Source organism: Cariama cristata, unplaced genomic scaffold, assembly GCF_000690535.1.
Source record: "Cariama cristata isolate BGI_N322 unplaced genomic scaffold, ASM69053v1 scaffold4114, whole genome shotgun sequence".
NCBI lineage: Eukaryota > Metazoa > Chordata > Aves > Cariamiformes > Cariamidae > Cariama > Cariama cristata.
The window spans coordinates 42,147-63,689 of NW_009612224.1; the positions used below are offsets into that span (position 1 = coordinate 42,147).

The 21,543-nt window shown below is 44.0% G+C and overlaps 1 protein-coding gene across 1 annotated transcript in view; it reads left to right on the forward strand.

The window, feature by feature from the left end:
- The window catches only part of WNT9A (wingless-type MMTV integration site family, member 9A), an 18,783-nt gene extending 4,428 nt beyond the window's left edge, over positions 1 to 14,355 (forward strand). The window contains exons 2-3 of the mRNA XM_009698521.1: positions 432 to 694; positions 13,467 to 14,355. Coding sequence (XP_009696823.1) covers positions 432 to 694; positions 13,467 to 13,940 — 737 coding nt within the window. The 3' untranslated portion in view covers positions 13,941 to 14,355. The remainder of the gene's footprint in view (positions 1 to 431; positions 695 to 13,466) is intronic.
- The last annotated feature ends 7,188 nt before the right edge of the window (positions 14,356 to 21,543 follow it).

Genomic DNA, 21,543 nt, shown 5'->3' on the forward strand with positions numbered 1-21,543 from the left:
GAGCGGAGGGAGAGAGAGGGAAGAACAAGGAGCATTTGATTTCTACCCCAACTATCAGACTGTAAGTCTATGCTATTTGGTGTCCCCTTGGTAGGAGTATTGCTGTACCATGGTGATGGTACCTCCATTTCTTGCCTGTCCAATTCTTGCTCACCTCTTTCTGTTTTCAAGTAGACTCTCTGCAGACTGACAGCCACAGAGCTGGCCAGATTTCATTTTCATTCTTGGATCCTGGTTCGTGCCACCTCTATCCATCATTCCTTGCCCTCCACTGTGTCCTCTTCACCACCAGTGATGTGCATAGAGCTCAGCATGCTTTGACACTGCTGAAACTCTTCTCACGATGAGTTTTGCCTCAATTTCCTCAGTTTTTTCTTTCTTTAACCCTTGCTCCAGCTGCGATTAAAGTTGCTGCCTCCTCTCTCCTGCAGGTTTTAAGGAGACAGCCTTCTTGTATGCCATCTCCTCCGCGGGGCTGACACATGCCATGGCCAAGGCGTGCAGCGCGGGGCGGATGGAGCGTTGCACCTGCGACGAGGCCCCCGACCTGGAGAATCGTGAAGCTTGGCAGTGGGGTGGCTGCGGTGACAACCTGAAATACAGCAACAAGTTTGTCAAGGAGTTCCTGGGGAGGAAGCCCAACAAGGACCTGCGAGCCAGGGTGGACTTCCACAATAACCTCGTGGGCATGAAGGTGCGTTGCAGACTGCTTCGAGTTGGGGGTTCATGCCTTTGTGGGGGCAATAAGGTGCTGCACTTGGGTGTGGAAACAGGAGCGTTGGATGCAAAGCGGATGGAGTGATCCTTCTGCTGGAGGGATGAAGTCTCAGTTATGGGACTATGCCCTGGGTTTGTTGCTTTCAGTTGTGCAAAACCATTGGAGGGAGACCAGAAGGAGAGGGGAAGAAACAGGACTGTCCAGGTCTAGCAAACATGAAGTGGGGATGAAGATTACTGGCTTTCCACAGAGAGGTGAGGGTCTTACACTACAAAGGGATGGAGAGACAGGTTCTTCAGGCTTACATGAGGTAGGACAAGGAGGAAGAGATTTATGCTGCCACAACACAGGCTCAGCGATGCCTTTCTTGCAGTAGTTCAGTAGAGTATGGATAGTCTAGCATGTCCACAGCCAGGTTTCTTTAAAATTGGCTAGAAAAACACCTAGTGGGGAACCAGGGTGGAGATATTACTCTCTGACCTCAGTCCTAAAAGTCCCTTCAGCCTTGTTTTCTGGCAGAAGCCTTCCATGTCGTCTAGAGCTGCTGGGTTTGCAGCTGACAATGCTTGGGTGTATAGTCCCTTTTTTTTTCTTTTTTCTTTTCCCATCCTCATCCTCTCTGCTGGAGAACTTTCTGCTCTTTACCCCATGTTCTTCCCACGAGGCTTTACCTTCCTGCCTGGGGGCTTCCCTGCAGGACTGTTGTAAAGGACAAAGCATTTGCAATTGCTTGGTCATCCCAGCAAGAGAAGGGAAAGGAAGGGCCTTTCCAGCTTCTCCTGTAATCTGCTTGGCTGTACCTAGCCTAGAGTTGCTTGAACACGAAAATCCCTCAGATTGGCCAGCACAGGTGCCTGGGATCAGTGTTTCACTGCGCCAACCTCGAAGGGGGACGTACTGTAAGGCTATAAATAGCCTTCGAGCCTTGTTATTGTCCGTGTGATTGGATGGAGAATTGGGGCTGGGATGGGGGACCTGGGTCTCCAGTTTCCCAGGCAAATGCAGCCCAGCCAGTTGTGCATTCTAGGAATCGCCACGCCAGCTCAGTTGTTCCAGTGTGTATGCATAAAATGTCATTCCTCACGATGGAATTGGGGCATCGGAGAATGCCACCAGTGAGTGCTGGCCAGCAAAAACTTTCCCCCTCTCTCCACCACCAGATGCTCCTAGACAGCACTGAGATCAGGATTAGAAATATCCTGGATTTAGCTGGTGTCTGGCTTTGGCTGACAGCTTTTCTGCCTCTGGATTAAAAGGCTCAGTGCCTCTGAACTCCTGTTGCAGCTCTTTGGCGTGTGAAACAGGCTTTGCAGGGTGATGAAATTTGTTTTAATCCTTGTGGTCGGTTGTTCCCGAGGGCCTGTCCCAACTCTTTGGAGTTGGCTGTGTAGCAGATGGGACTGAAAATGGAGAAGGTGGTCCATGAAGGCTGTGATTTCATGCTGGAGATTGCTGTGAGATGTCCCAGCTCTCTTCCCTTTCCAGAGTCATATAATAGCCTTGTCAAAACCTACAAGGCTGTGGCTTTAGGTGCCATTGACATGTAGGCTGTATGAATATCTCCCTTTGAACAGTGGTGAGGCTAAAATACTTGCCCAAGGTATTTGACTGAACTCCCAGTGCTCTCCAGCCCAGTAGCTGCAGTCAGGATGCCCATATGACTGAGATCTCATCTTGGATTTTGGTTAAGTGTCCTTATTTGTCATCTCCAGTCTATACGGTATGTGTCTTTGAGCTAAACAAACTCGAAGGATGAGCTGGAGGGAGTGAATCTCCCCTTTCTTCTTACCTTCTCTTGTCCTGATCCCACTGAATTAGCTCCCAGGGGAAGTGGAGGTGTCGATTCTCTCACATACTCTGCCTCCACTTTACTTGGCACAGTCAGGCTCTGATCATTGGCAGTGGTTTCTAAGTATTAATGTAGTATCTGCATCTAAGCAGCTGAGTAATAGTTGGGATGGTTGTCCAGACACTGAGAGCCCTCATGGCAATCCAAGCGAAAGACCTTTGCTGCAGGTCAGCGATCCGGTGTTCCTATTTTTGTCCACCCACGCCATATCTGTTGAGTTGGTATTGCTATCTGACAGCTCTCCTTGCCTATTTGCAGCAGTAGTTGAAATGATTTCTCTGTTTATGCTCCTGGAATAATTGTACTGTAGGTTGGTTGAAAGGCAAGCCAAGCAGCCCACTGGATTCACAACACTGCCATGAAGCCAGGCAGAGAACAAGCAAACTGCATGTTGAGAAAGAAGCTTTTTAGGAAGATGGTGGCTCAAGATCAGGAGAACATCTGTCTATATAGTCAGGATAAGTGGACCTAAACCACTGACACAACGTGGTGTCATTAAGATGATGATCACAGATGCTCAAATCAGATGAGGACCCAGGCTGGCTTTGTAATTGCAAGCTGAAAGCTTGCAGCACTTCAGATCTCAAAATATGGAAACTGATTTGAAGCCTAAGCATTGACTTTCTTGGTGTAGTTGATGGATTGCCTCTGACATTACATACACTTGGGTGTAGATTAATACCAACTTCGCTCTGATTCCTTCCTCCTGGTCCCACTGCAAGTGCAGTGTTGGTGGAGGATGAGAGTTGCTCAGCAGGCAGTACTAGGTTGTCTTGCTGAATTTATCAGTGTTTTCCTTGATGAAGGTAGCAGGTTAAATATGAAACCCGGCATGTTTCCTCTACTTGTCTTTCTCCAAGGAAGCTGCCTGTCAGCTAACTGCTGCTGTATAGACTTTCCAACCATTGAGTAGCAGGAGATGCTCACCTAGTGGCTATGACAGTCTGAAACCTCTTTGAACTAACCTAGTTTTGTTATTTGAACAATAACTCGTATGCATTTGATTTGGTGTGAATCAAAGGGGATATAGGAGTGCAGATAGCCTTGACTTGTGCCATTTTGAAACTGAACAATTTTGAACAGGAGTGCTCATTATATAACTAAGGTGCTCTTATGGCCTCCAATGTGTTAAATGTCCCTGTGAGTTCCAAAAAGGTGGTTATGGCCATTTCAAGCAGGAGCTGAGATGCGAACTGAATGCCTTTCCCAAGGTTATGCAGCAAACCGATGATGGAGCAGGAGACTGAAGCCAGCTCTCCTGAATTCCTGCTCAGCACCCGCTGCGTTTTTCCTCTAACCAAACTGAGGATTTTACATCTGTTAATGAAGCCATACATACGTGAACTGAAAGCTTGGCTGCACTACAGACTGCTTCAGACTGGGCTGAGAATGGACAAAGACTTTTCTTTTCCGGTACTTCATTTTCACTATGGGAGCTTGCTGCAGTCCCAGGCTATGTTGATGTACTCACAGTGTCTGTATGGATGTGCAGGTGTGTGTTTGCCGAGGGAGTGGAGGAATATCTGTTAAAGATATAGCACAAGCTTGGTGGTCTCTCACTGATTCTTAACAATATATAATCCTTCCCATCTAATTACTCCCAACCATGGTAAAAAATATATAAATAGTCCCTTGAGACCCAGCAAAAAAAAGACCTGTGCTTAATTGACTGATTTGGCAACCAACCCTATACCCTCCTGGTCAACACGACAGTTTCTCCATGGTGTCACACTAGCAAACAATCTGCGTATTTCTGCGAGGGTGACATTATCCAATCCCACCTAGTTTTAGTGTCTCTTGGTAGACGTTCTCATTTAATTATTATTTTACTTCTGTTTTTTACAACCTTGATGGGCTGACTGTAATTTTGCTGCCACCAATGAAATAATGACTGAACATGTTGTGCCCATGATGGCTCACAAAGTTATATGATATGACCTCAGTTGCCAATGAAAGAGGGAGCTTGTCTAGTGTGAGGATGAGGTAATTAGACCAGGACTTCTCCAGCCTTCTCTTTATTGAAAAGTAGGAGCACTGAATAGACCACTTATTAAAAAAGCAATTTCCCTTCCTTTGCCAAATCTACTCTTGCCCATTCAGCTATTCTTTCAGAGGGGTCTTGGGTGGAGAGGGTGTGTGCTGGGGGGAGATGTGGGTATGTGTCAAGGGGATGGGGGCCGGTGATGGTGGTGAGAGAAGTCAACTGTATTAAAGTTCCATTGCCAGCAATGAAGTTTCTTGGTTATATTCAATGAAGCACAGGCAGCCTTGCTAAAGCTCTCTTCTCTATATCCTCCCCCCTTCCCCCCACCCCCTTGTACACACAAGTGCAGCCCTCTTTTGTAACCCATTAATGAAAAGTCGGAATATTAGAGTGCTCAATTAGTTCCACTGGGCTTGAGTAAGTGATGTTTTAATTAAATTTGCCCCGTTTCTCAGCAAAGTATCATTAAACATGACTTTCCAACTCCCTCTCTGGAGCGTTGCTAAGTTTCTTAATCCCAGGAGTGCTGACCTCTTCCAGAGGTATGTCTGGTCAAGCATGTCTTACAGATCCAAGGGGCACTATTAAAGGGGGCTGCTGTTACCAAAAAAAAATAAAAATTGTCATGTTCTCATTCCCTTTTTCCCTTTATCCTTCCAGAAGGAGGGCCACAAGCAAGCCTTTGCCTTCAGGACCCTGAAGTCAGGGGTATAACCACAGTCTCCACAAAAGCCAAGAGTAGGGTCTGCTGTCACAGGACAAGGGGTAATGGTTTTAAACTAAAAGAGGGTAGATTTAGACTTGACATAAGGAAAAAATTTTTTACAATGAGGGTGGTGAAGCACAGGAACAGGTTGCCCAGAGAGGTGGTGGAAGCCCCATCCCTGGGGGCATTGAAGGTCAGGCTGGATGGGGCTCTGAGCAACCTTATCTAGTTGGAGATGTCCCTGCTCACCACAGGGGGGTTGGACTCGATGACCTCTGAAGGTCCCTTCCAGCCCAAATGATTCTATGATTTAGTGCAAAACTGTGGGAGAGAAGAAATGGAGAACAAGAAAATTCCTCCCTGCCCTGAAAGGTCTCTCTTTAGGCAATATCCCCCTTTGAAACCTGTTCCCTTCATGAGGCTTCCTTAATGGTTTTCGCACAATATCAACCCATACGTTTTGGTCTGTGCAGACTATATGCACGTTTCTGACAAGTCACCCTTGTTGCTGTAGGGTTCAAGTCGAGATCCATCCTGAGACATGTTATGCCTGCATCTCTGACATGGCATGGGATGCTCTGGAGAGGATAGTGGGAGAGGCATGGACTTTTCCTTGCTGTTGACTTGCTTGTTTTGGAAGTCCATGCAAGGAATAACTTTTTCCCCTTAGACGATGCTGGCAGGGATCTGTCTCAAGGACTGAGCATGCCTCCTGCACTCTCCATATCAGGTAGATGTTTGCCCAGCTATCATCTGTCTGAGGAACTTCATGAGCTATCACATAACGTGTTATCAGAGCATACCACTCTCTTCATTTCTGTATCTCCATCTTACAGAGGGGAAATTGAGACCCAGAAGGATTAAGTGACTTACTAAAGGTCACACACAGGCGTAGCAAAGCAGAGACTTGCACCCTGGTGTCCTGTTGCAGACAGTGTTTACAAACACTGCCCATCCAGTCTCATATGGTCCTACTAGCAAATATGATTCCAATCAAACTCCAGAGTCTGTTGAACAGGCAAGCTTAAGTGCCAATCCCTCTGTTTTTCTGCACCCTCAAAAAGTGTAGTAATTGCTCTTTTTGATGGGGCAAATCCATATGAGCTTACCAATACAGTTGGTGCATGGACAAAAAAAACCACCAACAGGAGACGTAATGCATCCGTTAGGCAGTTTCTTTAGGGTGTGTTTGCAGCAAGAAATCTAGCATCGCGCTTTTACTGAGGTACAAATCAAACCTAGCAAATAGCAGCCCCCCGAGACCAGCTCTTGACTTTGTACGTACAGATCAGTTTGCAGGACCGCTGCTGGTATTGATTGCTCCAGGTTACGACAGGTAGGAATGCATAAGCATTCTCTCTGGATTTTCCTCTCCTTTCAGGCTGAGATTGGCTCAGCCAAAGTCTTTCTAAGGCCTGGAAAGCAACACATTGGAAAAAAATTGCTTGGTGTGTCCCATAAGTAATTGCAGTTAGTTGTTTATGTGGAGCTTTCTTACCATGTAATGCACACTAGGAATACTGAAGGGGGAAAAATACTTTTAAAGTCCTCAGTTTAAAGTAGGATTATGTTATTCTGTGCTAAAGTGTTTGTATTTTAATGCATATTTCACTGAAATGAGTGGTCTTATTTTTAAAGAAGGAAGGGTAGTGGGAAGGGAAAACTATTCTGAAAAAAACAGTTTGAGAACAGGCTCAAAAAAGGGCTTTTTTTAACAAGATAGAAGAAAAAAGGGAAGGAAAACAAAAAGAAAACTTCTAACGACCTGTGAAACTTCTATAATTCAACAGTGGCAATGGCCAGTGTTAAGGGACAAATCTGATCTTCTAGTCATTTGGGCGCTGTGAAGAAATGGGGACCACGGCTGCTGTCCAAACAGACATTAATACTTGAGCTGAGAGAATAACTAAGCCTATTTAAATTGAAGGAGGATATGTATATAGAGGATGGAAGAGATTTTGATTTGTAAAGAAGCATCCTAGAGCCCATTCTGAAGTCAGACAAGACGAGGGCAGGCTTTTTCCTGGATGAGCTGACTCTAAGGAGGTTCCTCTGCTCCCTCCTTTCCCCCAAACCATGGCGAATGGTTTGAAGCCTTGGAGCCGCAGACCAGCCATGACGACAGCGGAGCTGTAACCGAGGAATTCCCACGGCTGCGTGTCCGCTTCGGACTGCTGCTGCCCAGACAAGAGTTGTCTGAAAACCATTGCCAGAGCCCCGTGACCCAGCTGGGAATGAATGGGAATCTGTCCTGAGCATTTCAGCTAAAACACTGAGAAATTGTGTGTTGCAGCATGTCTGAGACTGATCATTACGGGGGCACTTAGTCTGAGCTTCGTAGCAAGCCATTGTTGTGAGGAAGGATTACATGTTGCATAGCAATGCTCTGCTGTGATCCCTTTTCCCTGTGACTCTTGTAAAGCCATTTGGGCAGGCGGTCCTGCAGTGCTATCTAATTTCCTCTTAGCAGCAAGCACCAATAAAGAGTGTTCAGTCTTGCTCTGTCATAATTGTTTTCCTCATTGTGCCTTTGTCAGTATTTGATATTCTCACGACAAGATCAATGGGAGTTTGTGTTCCTAAATCAAACAAACTAATTTGCTCAAAGAGCTTTATTTTCCTCCCAAACTGCTCTCCTATTTGTGATACTACAAGACCAGGTGGTTGTTCAGAGGAGAGGGGGAGGACATAATTTCGATGTGTGATGCTATCCCTGGCCCACTAGTTGTCTTTGTTCAACTTTGCTTTCACGGTGGAAGCTCTCTACAGCGTATAACGCAGTAAGGATTTAAATGCGCAGTTGTGTTGTTACTACAACTCTGCTGATGTGTGGTAGCTATGGTGTTTAGGCTACAGGGAGCATGAAATGTTTTGTGCTTCCAATTTAAGCTGATACATTTTGCTTCACATCTGTGACAAGAGAGAAGTATGCGTGTGGCCGCTTACCTTGGTGTACCTAAAATATGATTATTAAGTAAGTTGTGATGCCATGTGTGTTCAAGAGAAGTTCAAGTCTATGTAGGATGGAGGCAGATCAGGCTCTGAACTGTGATGTGCCTTGAAAACAGGAGCTACCTATGGCTCTTGAAATGATAAGCTTGTGTTAAAGTCTTATTCTGCCTCATGTACCCTAGACTTTTTTGGTAATAAAAGCTGAGTTATTCTATCCTGGAAGTCCTTCCAGGTTTGAAAGCATGATCTAGACATTTACCCATTTGTCCCAAGGCCAAGCCAGGAGACGTTTCTCCAATGCTGCTCCAAGCAACCTGCTGACTTGGATAAGACCTGCTCTGTTTCCTGGAGGCATGAGGTGGATTTAAGCCATTCTGACAGGAACCTGCAACAAGAGGAGGAAGGTCTTTGTGGAAGCTGGGGAACAAGACAGGAAACAGAAGGGCTTTGCCAAGATTCATTTTGGCTTGTGGGTGGTTAGGGGCCCTTAGGCAGGAGTTCTCCATCATGCATCACCTTGAGTAGCTGCCTCGGGACTGACAGCAGCAGGGGAGGCTTGCTAGGGAAGAAATTTTTCTAGGATTTTCAATGTAGCTGTCTCAATATTCTTGAATGTCTCATAGTATTCTTGAGCCGTTCCTGGTCCTTCAAGGAGAAGGTTTAGGGGGTGGTTGGGATGTACCCCACTGGCACAGTGGCCATCTGAAAATCCACATGCTGGATTTCATGAATTGGTGCATTAATGAGAATGGGGACAATGGAAACCTTTTATGCTTTGGTCCACCGGTGCATGCCCTTTAAGCTGTCCTTGCCTTGCTTAACAAGGAGCTAGAAGTGGGTCAGGAAAAAAACAGACTGGGATTCATTAGGGGCTTTGTTCCTCACTGTTTAAGCCCAGACAAAGAAAGTAGGAATCATCTACTGGAATATATACATTAGTACACTTTGAGAGACCTTTATGATCCAGGAGGAGCAGCTGGTGGTGAAGAGCAATGTTTTACAGTACCTCAAATAATGCTAGATGCTGCTATTTAGATGCCTGAATTCATCCCAGGGGGTGCAATTCTGCTCACAGGTTAAGGTATCTAAACTGAGGTGCCTCTGTGTGAGCTGGGTCCCTAGGCTCCTGTTGGTGAGTAGAGATGTGATCAGCACAGTCGGTGGAGCCTGGAGAGCTGTTCAGTGGAGGATGTACAGGTGTCTCCTTCACTGCAAGATCCTCTGCCTACTTTGGCTCCACTTGAGTCAAGTGGGAGTTTAGAGGTGTTTCTTAAACACAACCATGTAAACTCAAGTGTCTGTCTTTAGTGAGTTCAACCCTGGCTGGTTGGTGTGATTCAAGTGCCTAAACCTACATGCCTATTCCTGACTGAAGGTCTGCTGCCGTCTCCTAGCTGCCAATCCGTCAGGATCTGGATTTCCAACACGTGTTGTGCTGTATCTACCAGCCCCATAAGGATGCCTTGGGTATACCGCACCTACCATGTCAGCTCTCCCGCTGAGCTCTGGAGAGGTGGCTTCTGATGAGAACAGCCCCATCTCCGGGTTGCCTTCCTGCATTTCATGACCATACCTTGTTGAATCAGCTCTAAATCCAGCCGAGCCTGTGCGCAGGAGCGTGTCTGACACCTGAGCCAATTCCTGTTGGTTTCTTGCTTTCCCATCTCCTGTACAATGGTGGTCGTCTCCTTTTCCAGGTGGAGCAGATGCAGATGGACTGGGGGAGGTGGAAGGGCTGAGAAAAGCCTGAACTGATGAATGACTGCAGTGTGCAGCCCTTCTGCAAGTATCTCAGCAATTTTGCCCAGTTTGTTGATGGTCTGGGTGTGAAATCAGGTATAGGAGCTTTGTTTCACATGAACTCAGCTCTCACTTCTGGACAACCAGTGAAATGTGATTTTACATAAGGGACAGTATGGGCGAGGGATTCCCCCCCCCATTAAAATGTGTTCTGTATGCTCTTGTCTAACATTGTGGGATTTCTTGCAGAGTTGGCTAGACACTTTGGCATGCAAAGCGTGACAGCCCCTAAGCAAACCGGCCCAGCTGAGTACTATAAGCAGTAACACATCTCTCTCTGTATAACCCGTCACTTGTTTGAATGCTACTGTGTATTATTGGATTGCATTTGAAAAGGTCTTGGCTGTTATAGGAATGAAGTGTGACCATTGGCCAGGCTTTGCTGAAGGACGTGTTATGCATAGTATCTTTCTAAAAATGTCTCTGTAATATCAGGATTGGGCCAGTCCCCAATTGTGAGTCCATGACCTATTGCACATTTGCACATGGTGCTCAGCAGGACTCATGCAGCCAAATAATTAAGAACCGGATGGTCGGGAAATGGACTGGAGCCAGTCCTCTGCTGTCATGAGGCCACAATGGGCAGAGAGGGGAGGTTTTTTAGTGTTGTGTGGTTGGGTTTTTTTCTTTTTTTCTTTTTTTTTCTTCTTTTTTTTAGATACTGTAGATACCCAAAGGAAGGACGCTTTCAGTAGTACCTTGACAGGAGGGAGCTCTATAAAACAAACTCTGTTCTAACTTACTATTTTAAGGGGTGGTTATACCTTACCCATTTAAAGTCAAAATGTAACCTATTTTTGGGGAAGGAGCTGGGAGGGAAACCTAGAACTGTAAATACCTGTTTATAATCTGTGGACAAAATGCAGGTTATCTGTGACTGTCCAAATAATGTGTCTGCTTTCATGTGGCCCATGGAGGCATCCCAGGTGTAAATCTATCTCTGGAGAAGGTGGTGGAGAACATTCAGATGCCATTCATAAGGAGATGGTAATGCTTTTGTGCCATGAGGCATCTTTATTGCAGCCTGATTCAAAAAGGTTGGGATCCTTTGCTTAGCTTCAATGAATTTATGGATATGGGGTCATTTACAGCACCCAGGAGGGCTGATATCGCCTTTGTCTCTCTCCAAGATGAATAACCATTGACTCTCTCTTTACTTTCTTCTCTTCCCCACCTGATATTGCTTCTCCTTCCCAAGCTCCTTCTTCTGTTGAAAATAACATTCTCTTTCCATTGCCTCCATCTCTTATGTGAACACTATGGTTCCACTGGCTCTGCTCTTCTTTCTGTATTTACACTTTGTGGTGGTCTGAAGAGAGCTATCCTCAAGCAAGATCTGAACACCTTTCTATATGCAGATTGACTCTCTTTTGCTTTGGGAATAAATCAAACATACACATTTACTTCGTTATCTGGAACAAGTCATTTCTCTCCTTTAGGGATCTGTGAGATGAATCTTATTTCTCGTTACAACACCCACTGCAAGTGTTTGAATTTTAACACACACAAAAATAATCCAGTAATTAAGAAAGGATTTGAAACCAAGCCTTGCTCTTGATAGTTCTAGTCCAGAGGCATAAGCAGGCACAAAGTTTAACATGGAAGTCCTGACATGGAGAGGACAGAATCCACTTCAGTTTCCAAGGGTTTAAATGCCTTCCCTTTCTTTTCCACCTGGAGTTTGAAGACCTTGGTTGTGAGTGCCCTGCTTTTTTTGTGGAGGAAATAAAATACATGTTTCCATCCTGTTTGAAAATACTTTATAGATATTTCTGCCAATACCTTATAGAAGTTATAATGACCTGGGACGTGAAACTTGCAGCCTGTTTCTCCCTGGACGGTGGCTTGTGTAGACAACATCTGGGTGCAGCAGCCTCTGAACGCCTATGTGATGCCATTTCCCTTTATCACCTCACCAGAAGCCTGACACAATGTTTGGCTAAGTGTGTTTTTCACCCCTGTGTCAAGTTCTTTGTAAACGCTTGTGGCCTTGCTCACTGTATTGCCTGGTCAAATTTCAGGACCCTCTCACCCCAATGTGCTGCTGAAGCATCAAGGCAGGAGTCGAGGTTCCTCACCCTGATGAGGGACAACTCCTGTTTGCTCGTGGTGGGGCAGATGGTGCAGCCCTTAGTGCAGTTCCCACGGCCAGCGCTGAAAATTTAAAGTTCTCTCATCTCCCTGCAGAGTGACTGACCCACATCCTCTCTCTGCTTGAAAACTGACGTCCTCCCTGCAGCCACCAGCCCTGTTGTAGTCCCCAGGGGTCACTGCCTGATGGACTGAGGACTGAACCCACTGGGATGGACTCTTCTCACTGTAGTATCAACCCAGATTTCATGTTTTTCCACTTGAAATGGTCTGTGTGAGAATCCAGATTCCCCTTCCAAGCTGCCTACAGCTGGTGCCACAGGCAGAGTAAATCCTGGGGGCTGCGTTAAAGCACGTGGAATTGCCGAACCCATCACACAGGGCTCTGTTTTCCATTTTTTCACATCTTAATTGTTCAGAGAAAAGGAGGGCACAGAGGAGACCAAGGCAACCTTGGGCTTCACCCTGCATGAAAACGTGCTTCATTAAACATACATTTGGCCAGCAAGCAATGGCATTCTTTGAGGCTGCTTTGCTAGCAGAAAAAAATTGACAGGTCCTTTTGAGCATGCTGCCATACTCCAGAATAGGATCCTGAACACGGGTTGGAGAGGCAGAAGCTACCTGGATGTTTTTGGAGCTGCTGGTTTTGGTGATGGTGATTCAGGCTGTTGTTCTCGAGGCCTTACGTATATGTATATTTCAACTACATGAAGGTTTTTCCTCAGTCACAAAGTGAACTGGGTGGGATGCTATGCCTAGTCGCTACTGGTGGAAATGGCGCAGCTTAACCATGTTTCCACTGAGCCTGTACTGCTAATTGGGAGTTACATGAGTTTAAGGTGGTATTCTGTGTGTTGTGGTGTGGAGAAGGTCCCTACTGTCCACGCTCAAGTTCTGGAACATGTCCCACTTGTGTGTTTGTGCATGTTACAGCAGTGCTCTCCCTCTTCTCTCCACTAAACCAACTCCTTCTTTTGTTACATCTTGCCTCCTCCTTCTTATTAAAATAGCTAAATAGGTGTTAAAATATGTATTAATCTCTTAGTTGCATCACAGCTTCAGACCTCTTTTTACATAGATGAGTGCCAGCACCAGACAGCCTTTGTACACCTTACTAGTATCATTAACTAGTCAATAAAGCAATATTCTGGCAGGTATAAATGTCATATTCCTGAAAACCGGGACCCTTCTGAAACAGCAGTTTCCTGTAGTATATGTTTTCTGTCCTCTTCCAACAGATAGTTTTTGTATTGTCACCAACTTTGTGTTCTAGAAGCATCTTCTAGCAAAGGGTTTTTTTTTCTCTGTGTCTTGATTTCTTTCCCCGTAACTTATCTTCTTTTGGGGCCGTGTGTGTCTGCAGGTCATCAAAGCTGGAGTGGAGACAACCTGTAAATGCCATGGTGTATCTGGATCCTGTACTGTCCGAACGTGCTGGAGGCAGCTCTCTCCATTCCATGAAATAGGGAAGCAGCTGAAGCAGAAGTACGAGACATCGCTCAAAGTGGGCAGCACTACCAACGAGGCTACGGGGGAAGGAGACATCTCCCCACCCAAGAAGTCCATCCCTGGTCACAGTGATCAAATCCCAAGGACTACGGATCTTGTCTACATTGACGATTCCCCGAGCTTCTGTATGATGAGTAGATACTCTCCTGGGACTTCGGGAAGGAAATGTTACAAAGACAAGAACTGTGACAGCATCTGCTGCGGGCGAGGGCACAATACGCAGAGCCGGGTGGTCACCCGCCCGTGCCAGTGCCAGGTCCGTTGGTGCTGCTATGTGGAATGCAAGCAATGCACCCAGAGAGAAGAGGTTTACACCTGCAAAGACTGACACATCTTCTGCTTGATGGCAACCCTCGGTGACGGGCGAAGGCGATCGATGAGAACTACATATGGAGACAAACAGGGTTTGATTGACCTTCTGGGATCTGAAAGCTATGTGGAGACATAAGCACTTTGTAGGGTACAGGTGACCCAGCTGTGTTGCTGTTTTGTTTTTGTTTTTGTTTTGTTTTCCTGTAGACTGAATTTTAATGAGGTCCAACCACGTGGAAATAAGTGCCTGTCACACTGGGATTAGACACCAGTTGACCTTCACCTTAGTTGTCTATGCAGTTTGATGGATCATTTATCCTTGGAAAATCGTGATCGTTTCATCAATCCTCCATGAACTCCTGGGCTAATATATTCTCTTTGGCATAAATAACCTGTACTACTTTACTCGTGAAGCTTACCCAACTGCTTAGAGAGCTAAGCAGATATGAAAGAAAGATCTTTCTGCCTTGAAGGCGATGGTACGGGAAGCGGTCATTTATTTCCCCTTCTAAAACTCGAGAGAAGTGTGTAGGGTAAGCAGGAGCAGCCCTGATGCTTCCTCTAGTGGAGTTTCTGCACATCGAGCAAACAAGGCTCTGACAAGGAGACCCACTGGGAGGGTACTTTTTTAACGACAGCTCCATATCTGCATGCTTTGATCACCAAATACAGCTCAAAAAGTATTGGGTCCACCAAGTTGCAGATACAAACATATCCAAGAAAGAGGTTGGGAAGACAGTAGAAAACCAGACATGCCTGTCCCCATCAGTCCAATCACATGTTCTTTTTTAAAAACAATTTCTTCAAATGCAGTTGCTTTAGCACTATCACTGTCTTAAATTTATATTTTTTTTTTTTAAAAAAACCACTAGATACTTTTGTTTTATTTTCACTTTGTGCATGATTTATTTTTCTCTCCTCTTCCCACCTCTTGTTGATCGAATTCACCCTGTGGTAACTGCTTCAGAAATCTGAACTGGAACTTTTTAGTCTTATGCCAGCTGAAATTGGACATGTGTTTCTGAGTAGGACAATAGAAATTCGAGTGCATCTTGCAACGAGGTACTGTCTTGCATTGTAGAGCAGCTGTTTTGGACCGGATCACACCTCTGGAGGAGTTGACTTTTCTTTTACTAGGTCATCATTCCATTTACTCTAAACCATGGCAGTGGTACATGACACAAGCTGTATGTAAACCCTGTAACTTTAACATTTTTTTTTTTAACCACTAGATCAAGAACTGTATTTTAAAAATACAACTGCTAAATGGTAACCAACTCTTGGATTCGGAACAACCAATTGACGCAAACTATCAAGTGGCCAGAGAAGCCAGAAGTTGACTGCAGTGGTAGATCGCTCTGATGCTGTGAAATAGATGACAACCTTCAGCATTTCTTTTTTCCTTTGAAGAGGATACTTATAATGCAGGACTTGATGGGGCAATATTCTTCAGTTATATAAAAGTGGATTGGAAGCAGCCAGTGAATGCCTCAACGAAGCTTTCTAAGGAAACACTGGAGAGCGGAGGGCGTTTTATGTTTTTTTGGTAGCAATTTTTGATCGTCCAGTAGTAGCAATTTCCACCGATTTTATATAAGCCATTGATCTGATTCTCAAAAGAGGAAAGCTGTCTGGAGTTTTTCAACCAGTAGTAACCAAGCAAAAAGAGCAGTTTTCCAGGATAAACCATTATTTGTCAAGGTGTTTTTTTCTTTTCTTTCTTTTTTTTTTTTTTAATTTTTTTTTTTTCCCCAAATGATAGCCACTAATATTTAAGCTGTTCATGTGCATCTACTGGGAGGAGAAAAGGTTTGTTTTTTTTTTTTCTTGGTAACAAAAAGTTACTGCAGTTCAGCCTGGCTCGTTGGCATCAAATCTTGAGGTGGGGGCATGGGGAGGGACAGGATGTTACTGTTAATAGCGCTATGGTCCTGCAAAGTGAAGCATACCATCTCTTTTTTTATGTTTGCTTATTTGCTGTACAATTCCTGAGGCTGGGGTAGTGCTGGAGAAGGAGGAATTCACACACGGTGTTTGTCTCTTCCACCACAGCAAATGTGCGGTGGTGCATTCGACACAGAAAGTTTGCGGGAAGGTCTCGCAGCTTCTGAGAGATGCACCGCTTTGAAAGTCACCCACGAGCAGTTTATCTAATGGTTTAAAAAATAAACTGACTAGAAACCTATTATTCAGTGTGTACGTGTGTGTATATATATACACACACGCTGACACATAAATATATATATAAATATTGAATGAACATTTATTTATTGTAAAGCCCTTCAGAAGGACCTTCTTATGGTTTCAATGTGGTATTATGTTAAATTTTCTTTCTCCCTCTGTCTCTTTCTCTCTCACACATATGTGCAAACTCACTGTTACATTTTTGTGTGTGCGCTAGAATAGCTCTTCCCCTCCAAAGTAAAACCAGATCCAAACCCACTCAAAACATGAGGATTTTTGGGTCTGAATTACTATTTCTGGTTCCATTCTTTTTAAAAAATATTTGTTCTTAATTAAAGAATGGGCCACAATTTATGTGCATTATTATTATTATTAATTATTATTATTATTATTATTGTTGTATTTAAACCGTGGGCCTCATTTTCCTTCTTTTCACTGGTGTCTCTGTCTCCGTTGACCTCGCTGGAGTAACTCCACATTGCACTGGTGTGAGAGGAGAATGAGTCCCTAGATGCAGAAGAGAGGGCAGTGTTGGCATAGATGCATTGCAGAGAAAATACCTGGGTCGGATGGGATAGGGTAGCTTGGTGTGTTTGGCAGTGGGAGGGAGAGAGAGATGGGTGGGCAATAAGGCAGACTGTCAAAACTTGACTAGAAGAAAGCAGTAAAGAGTGAATGAACTACTGAGTGAAAGAGCTCTTCTGTGTATTGTAACTCACGCACTGAAGCCTGGATGCTTTCTGTAAGTATTTAAAAAAAAAAAAAAGGAAAAAAAAAGCGCAAAAAACAAATTGTATTTATGTTCATGTGGATATATTACTTGCCTGTTATATATTGTAAATAGCAAGGTTTATTCTCCTGTGGTTAAAAAAAATTATAAATAACTAAATAGTAGCGAGGCACATGTGTTAAATGTATAGGCAGTGTATAAAATATACTAACACTCTGAAATCAGGAGAACTTGTCTTCTTGGCCTTTTGACCTAGGGTGGTATAACATATGTGGGTTCTTTTTCTTCTTCCCCCCACCGCGTTGTGTGTGTTTTGAGTGGAGGGGGTTTAGTTCCAGCATTTTCCAATCTTTGCCTTATCTTTGGAGAAAGAATGGGGGGGAAAGCCTCATTTTGGAAAAATCCAGTGGAGCTTGAGTAGGATGAAACAAATAGCAGCTGGTAGAAAAGATGTCAAACCCTTTCAAGTGCTTGACCTGGGTTTTCTGCTGGTGATAGATGTGTGTTGGAATTTAATTAACCCATGGAGCAGGAGCTTCTGCTTGTGCTACTCCATACACAATTTCAGAAAACCCTAGATAAAAGACCCTGACGTCCTCTATAAAACATTGAGTAGTTCCAGGAAAAACTCTTTTTGTTCCAGCTATATGAAATGGGATTTTTCCAGAGAGGCTAATTCTACCACCACACCATTGGATTTCCAGTGCAATTCAATGACATTGCTCATTTTTGTAGAACTACTACAAGAGTGGATTTGGGTCCCTGAATCTTTGATGGTGTCATCTCCTATTAAAAAAAAAAAAAAAAAAGTGCAAAGCAACTTTTTCCCTTTTTCTTACCCTCAGAGAAACAGTTTTTTGCAGCAGATGTAACTGGAGAAGGATGGACGGGTGTAGGGGAGGTCTCTGGTTTCTGTTCCCCTTTCACGCCCTGTCCCCCCAAAAGTGTCAAAGTGTTGGTTCTCCTAAGCTGATCCAGCAACACTTGCGAGATCAGTTTTGGGGTGGGGGGGTGCAACCATTATTTAAAATTTTTATTAATTTTTTTAAAAGAGAAGTTAGCTGATGGAAGAATATTTTTATTGAATAGTGCATTTAGTTATGTCAGAAATATTAAAAAAATATATAATATTTTTGTAAACAAGGCAAACTGAAAATGTTTGCTGTTTTATATTAGAATTTTCTATTAAAAGAAATAAAAACCCACACAAATAATTGTTGCACCCGTCATCTGTTTTTTAACAAGCTTCTATTCTGTGTGACTGACTCATATATGCCGGATGTGGAGACATGCAAAACAAGTCCTGAACATTACATTCTCATTGTCTTCCAGCTCTCAAAAGACTCCAGTTAGTGAAACAAGCAGTGTTTAATCAAAGGGGCTTTTTTTTTTTTTTCTGTTCTTAACACTAAAAATGAGTTACGAAGAATGAGTAGCTTGTAATTAAAATACAAAAATCCACCCTGAAACTTCAAGCTTACCCTTTTTCAGTTGTGCATCCTGGTCTTGAGATGGCTCTGGATGGAGGAAAGCCAAAACCTATTTACAATAACTAGATATTTGCCATTGATCTCAGTTGGCCTGGGAAGAATGACTCTTAAAAAGGTTGTTGGGGGAAAAAACCAATGATCTGAGTACATGAGAAGGGTAAATGAAAAGGACCAAATTCCAGTCTTGATCTAACACAGGCAATATTTATCTATTTGAATGGGGCAGTGTAAAACTGGGGAGCTGGGAACTTGGTCTGCTGTGGTTCAGGAAGCCTGTCATTCACCTTTGGAAGCAGGGGATGAGTTATGGACCATCTGTTTTCAAAAGAGCTTTTGGGATTGCTGGTTTGGAGACCTGAGCAGGGGTGAAATAATTTCTGAGGATTTTTTGTGGTCAACCAGCTCGTACACATCTGCCTGCCTTTGGCCCAGCTCTTGAATTTCTTTGTTAGCTGCCCTATTTTAGCCAATATATATTAGGTTGGTTTGGCTGTAGTAGGGTTGGATGAGAACCCCGATGAAGGGACAGATTTCTCAAGGGTACTTTCATGGAGTAGATGCTGCTTAGGGTAATTTTCTGGTGGATTATAGTGCCTGTGAAAAATTCCTCAGTTCATGTTGCAGTAAAAGTAGGTCTGTTCTGTATTCGATAAAACAGGTGCAGCAAAGCTCTTCATTCCTGGTTTATTCGGCTCTGCATGCACATCTGTTGAGTTGAGTCTGACTTCTATGGTCAGCTCGTCCTGGCTTTCAGTTTTCAGGATGCTAACTAGGTGATGACTTCTAGAGAACAGCATTTTCCCACAAAAGAAATAGTGCCTTTTATGACCATTACTGCTCATGTAACTTGAAGGAGGCTCAGTATGGCACAGGATCAGGCCTGTAGAAATCTGGTCATTGCTAAAGCAGTCAAGCCTTAGGGCCATGGGTATTACCATTGAATAGTCTTTAGATCTATTTTTCACTGATGAACATTGGGTTTGACCAAGCTATTTACATGTTCCAGGAAACAGAATATTTCTGAACCAAAAAAAGGGAATCTCTAGCATTTGTGGGTTGTGAGGAAAAGCAAATGGATATTGCAAGCACTGTTTAGCTCTGGCATCATGGTAGTCTTCCTGTAACTACATTTCTTCAGGTACAGGGAGTGAGTAGGGTGTATAAGACCATAAATGATTCAGACACATAAAATTAAGCAGGCTATCAGGGGACACATCTGAATAATGCATTTTTCTCAGTTGTTGCTGAATGTTTTCAGAAATGGACAAAACTCTTCTCAGCAGTATTGGGCAAGGTGACCGAAAGGGACAGGAGATTGTTCCCTCCCTCAGTCCTCCCTTTCATCACAGGGTTGCTCAGGAAAGTTGGGAGAGATGCTCACATGCTTGGTGTAGTGGGGTGTTTGCAATGGGCCTGGAGTCATCCCCCCTTAGATAATGAGCCCACAGTCTGCAGTTGGTGTAGGCACCTCTAGAAGGTGTTTTGGCCCATGTAAAGGTGCCAGTTTCTCTCTGCTGTCAATAGAAGGGGATAAAGACATAAACACCCAGGTTAATAGAGGTGAGGATGAATTCAGGACTAATCAAGGTATGTGTGGATAACCCTGCCAGGTCCCCTTGGGCATGCATGCAACTGAAACAGCGATCACCAAGCTAGCACATGAATTTTCCCTTGTTCCACTCCACCTCAGACTCTAACAATGCTCTTTCATGCTTGAATGTAAAGTCTAGGATTTGTTTTGCACACTTGGTATGGCATTTCCTTTTAAAGGGAGGTGGGAATACTAACATGAAGGATTAGTATTTTTCTTTTGTTTTTCGTGTTTTGTTTTTTTTTTTTTTTTTTTTTCCAATGTCTTATGGGAGCCTAAGTTATTTTTCTCTACCTCATATGTACAGCTTGTAGGTATAAATCTGATTCTGAGTGACTGTTGAGAATGTATTTAAGTTATTTAACATCTTTGTATAACAAAAAAAGCCAGAACAAATGAAACAATAAATGTATTTTAAATTATACTTGAAGCGTGCTCCTCTTTCTTCGCATCTGTTGAAAAAGGTCTATGTTCAGTGGTTGCGGGAGCCCCAGTGCATTCCTTCAACACTGCTGACCTGTGGACCTGGAGCCAGCCTGTCCCTGTGGCTAATGTAAGCCTCGAAAGACTGTAAATCCTAGCAGGGTGGCAAGTGTGTTGCCTAGATGAGCAGGATGGTGTATTTCCAGCCTGAGGTCGCGGTATGCTTTGGGTGAGGTGAAATGATCCCCGTTAATTGGTTGGGTGGTGGAAGTCCTCATCTATTTGGTCTCATTGCCATCTTCTCCCCTTTGAAAACCCACAGACTTTCAGGAGAAGGGATGCTCACAACCTTCATAGGAGCACATGTGCTCCTTTTCTCTCTGCAGTAATTGTGCCTGCAGAAAACAGAGCCAACAGCTCAGGAAGCAGGTCCTTAACAAGCTCAGCCTTGGCAACAATTAACCCTTTCCAAGTGAAAGCTCTTGGGTCCTTGAGCTGTACCTCTGATCACGACCAACATAGTGCCTCAAAAGTTTAAAGGTAGTTGTCCTCGTAGTGTTACCGTGAGCTGGAGAAATGCCTCTATGCCGATGTTACATGACAATGGAGTGACCTGTCTACAGCAAGGCCAAAACCCCCAGATTCCTGCTCTCACCCCGAGATCTTAACAACTCACAAAGTATGATCTGATTGAGGACTGTTACAGAGTACTCTGCTTTGGACCAGTCGCTGTGCCGGTATTTTGAGCAATACAATGTTAAACAAGCTCGGAAGGTTGAGGGACTCCGTCAGCTTTTCATGGGATTGCATTAGTCATCATACTTTGCTGGAGAAGTCAAGATGTCTTGGCAGAATGTTGCTGTCATGATGTGATGATACTCTGATCGAGTAACTGGCTGGAGCTCAGCATAGGGAGGATGTGGCCAAATTTAGTCTGGCTGAATGACAACAATTAAAAAATTTGACAACAATTAAATAAAAAAAGAGTATCCCAGGCTATATATTGTCTTGCTTGATCAAATGTCTTTTTCTTCATAATGGCTTCCTGCGGCTATTTATTATCTAAAATTCATTTCAGCTGAGCTTTAAATAATCAGAGCCGTTGCTGTTCATCGTACAATCTACTAATGACTCAAACATGGGTGATTTGGGTTTGCAAAGCCTCTGAGAAACAACACGGTAACCTGATACATGGGTGCAT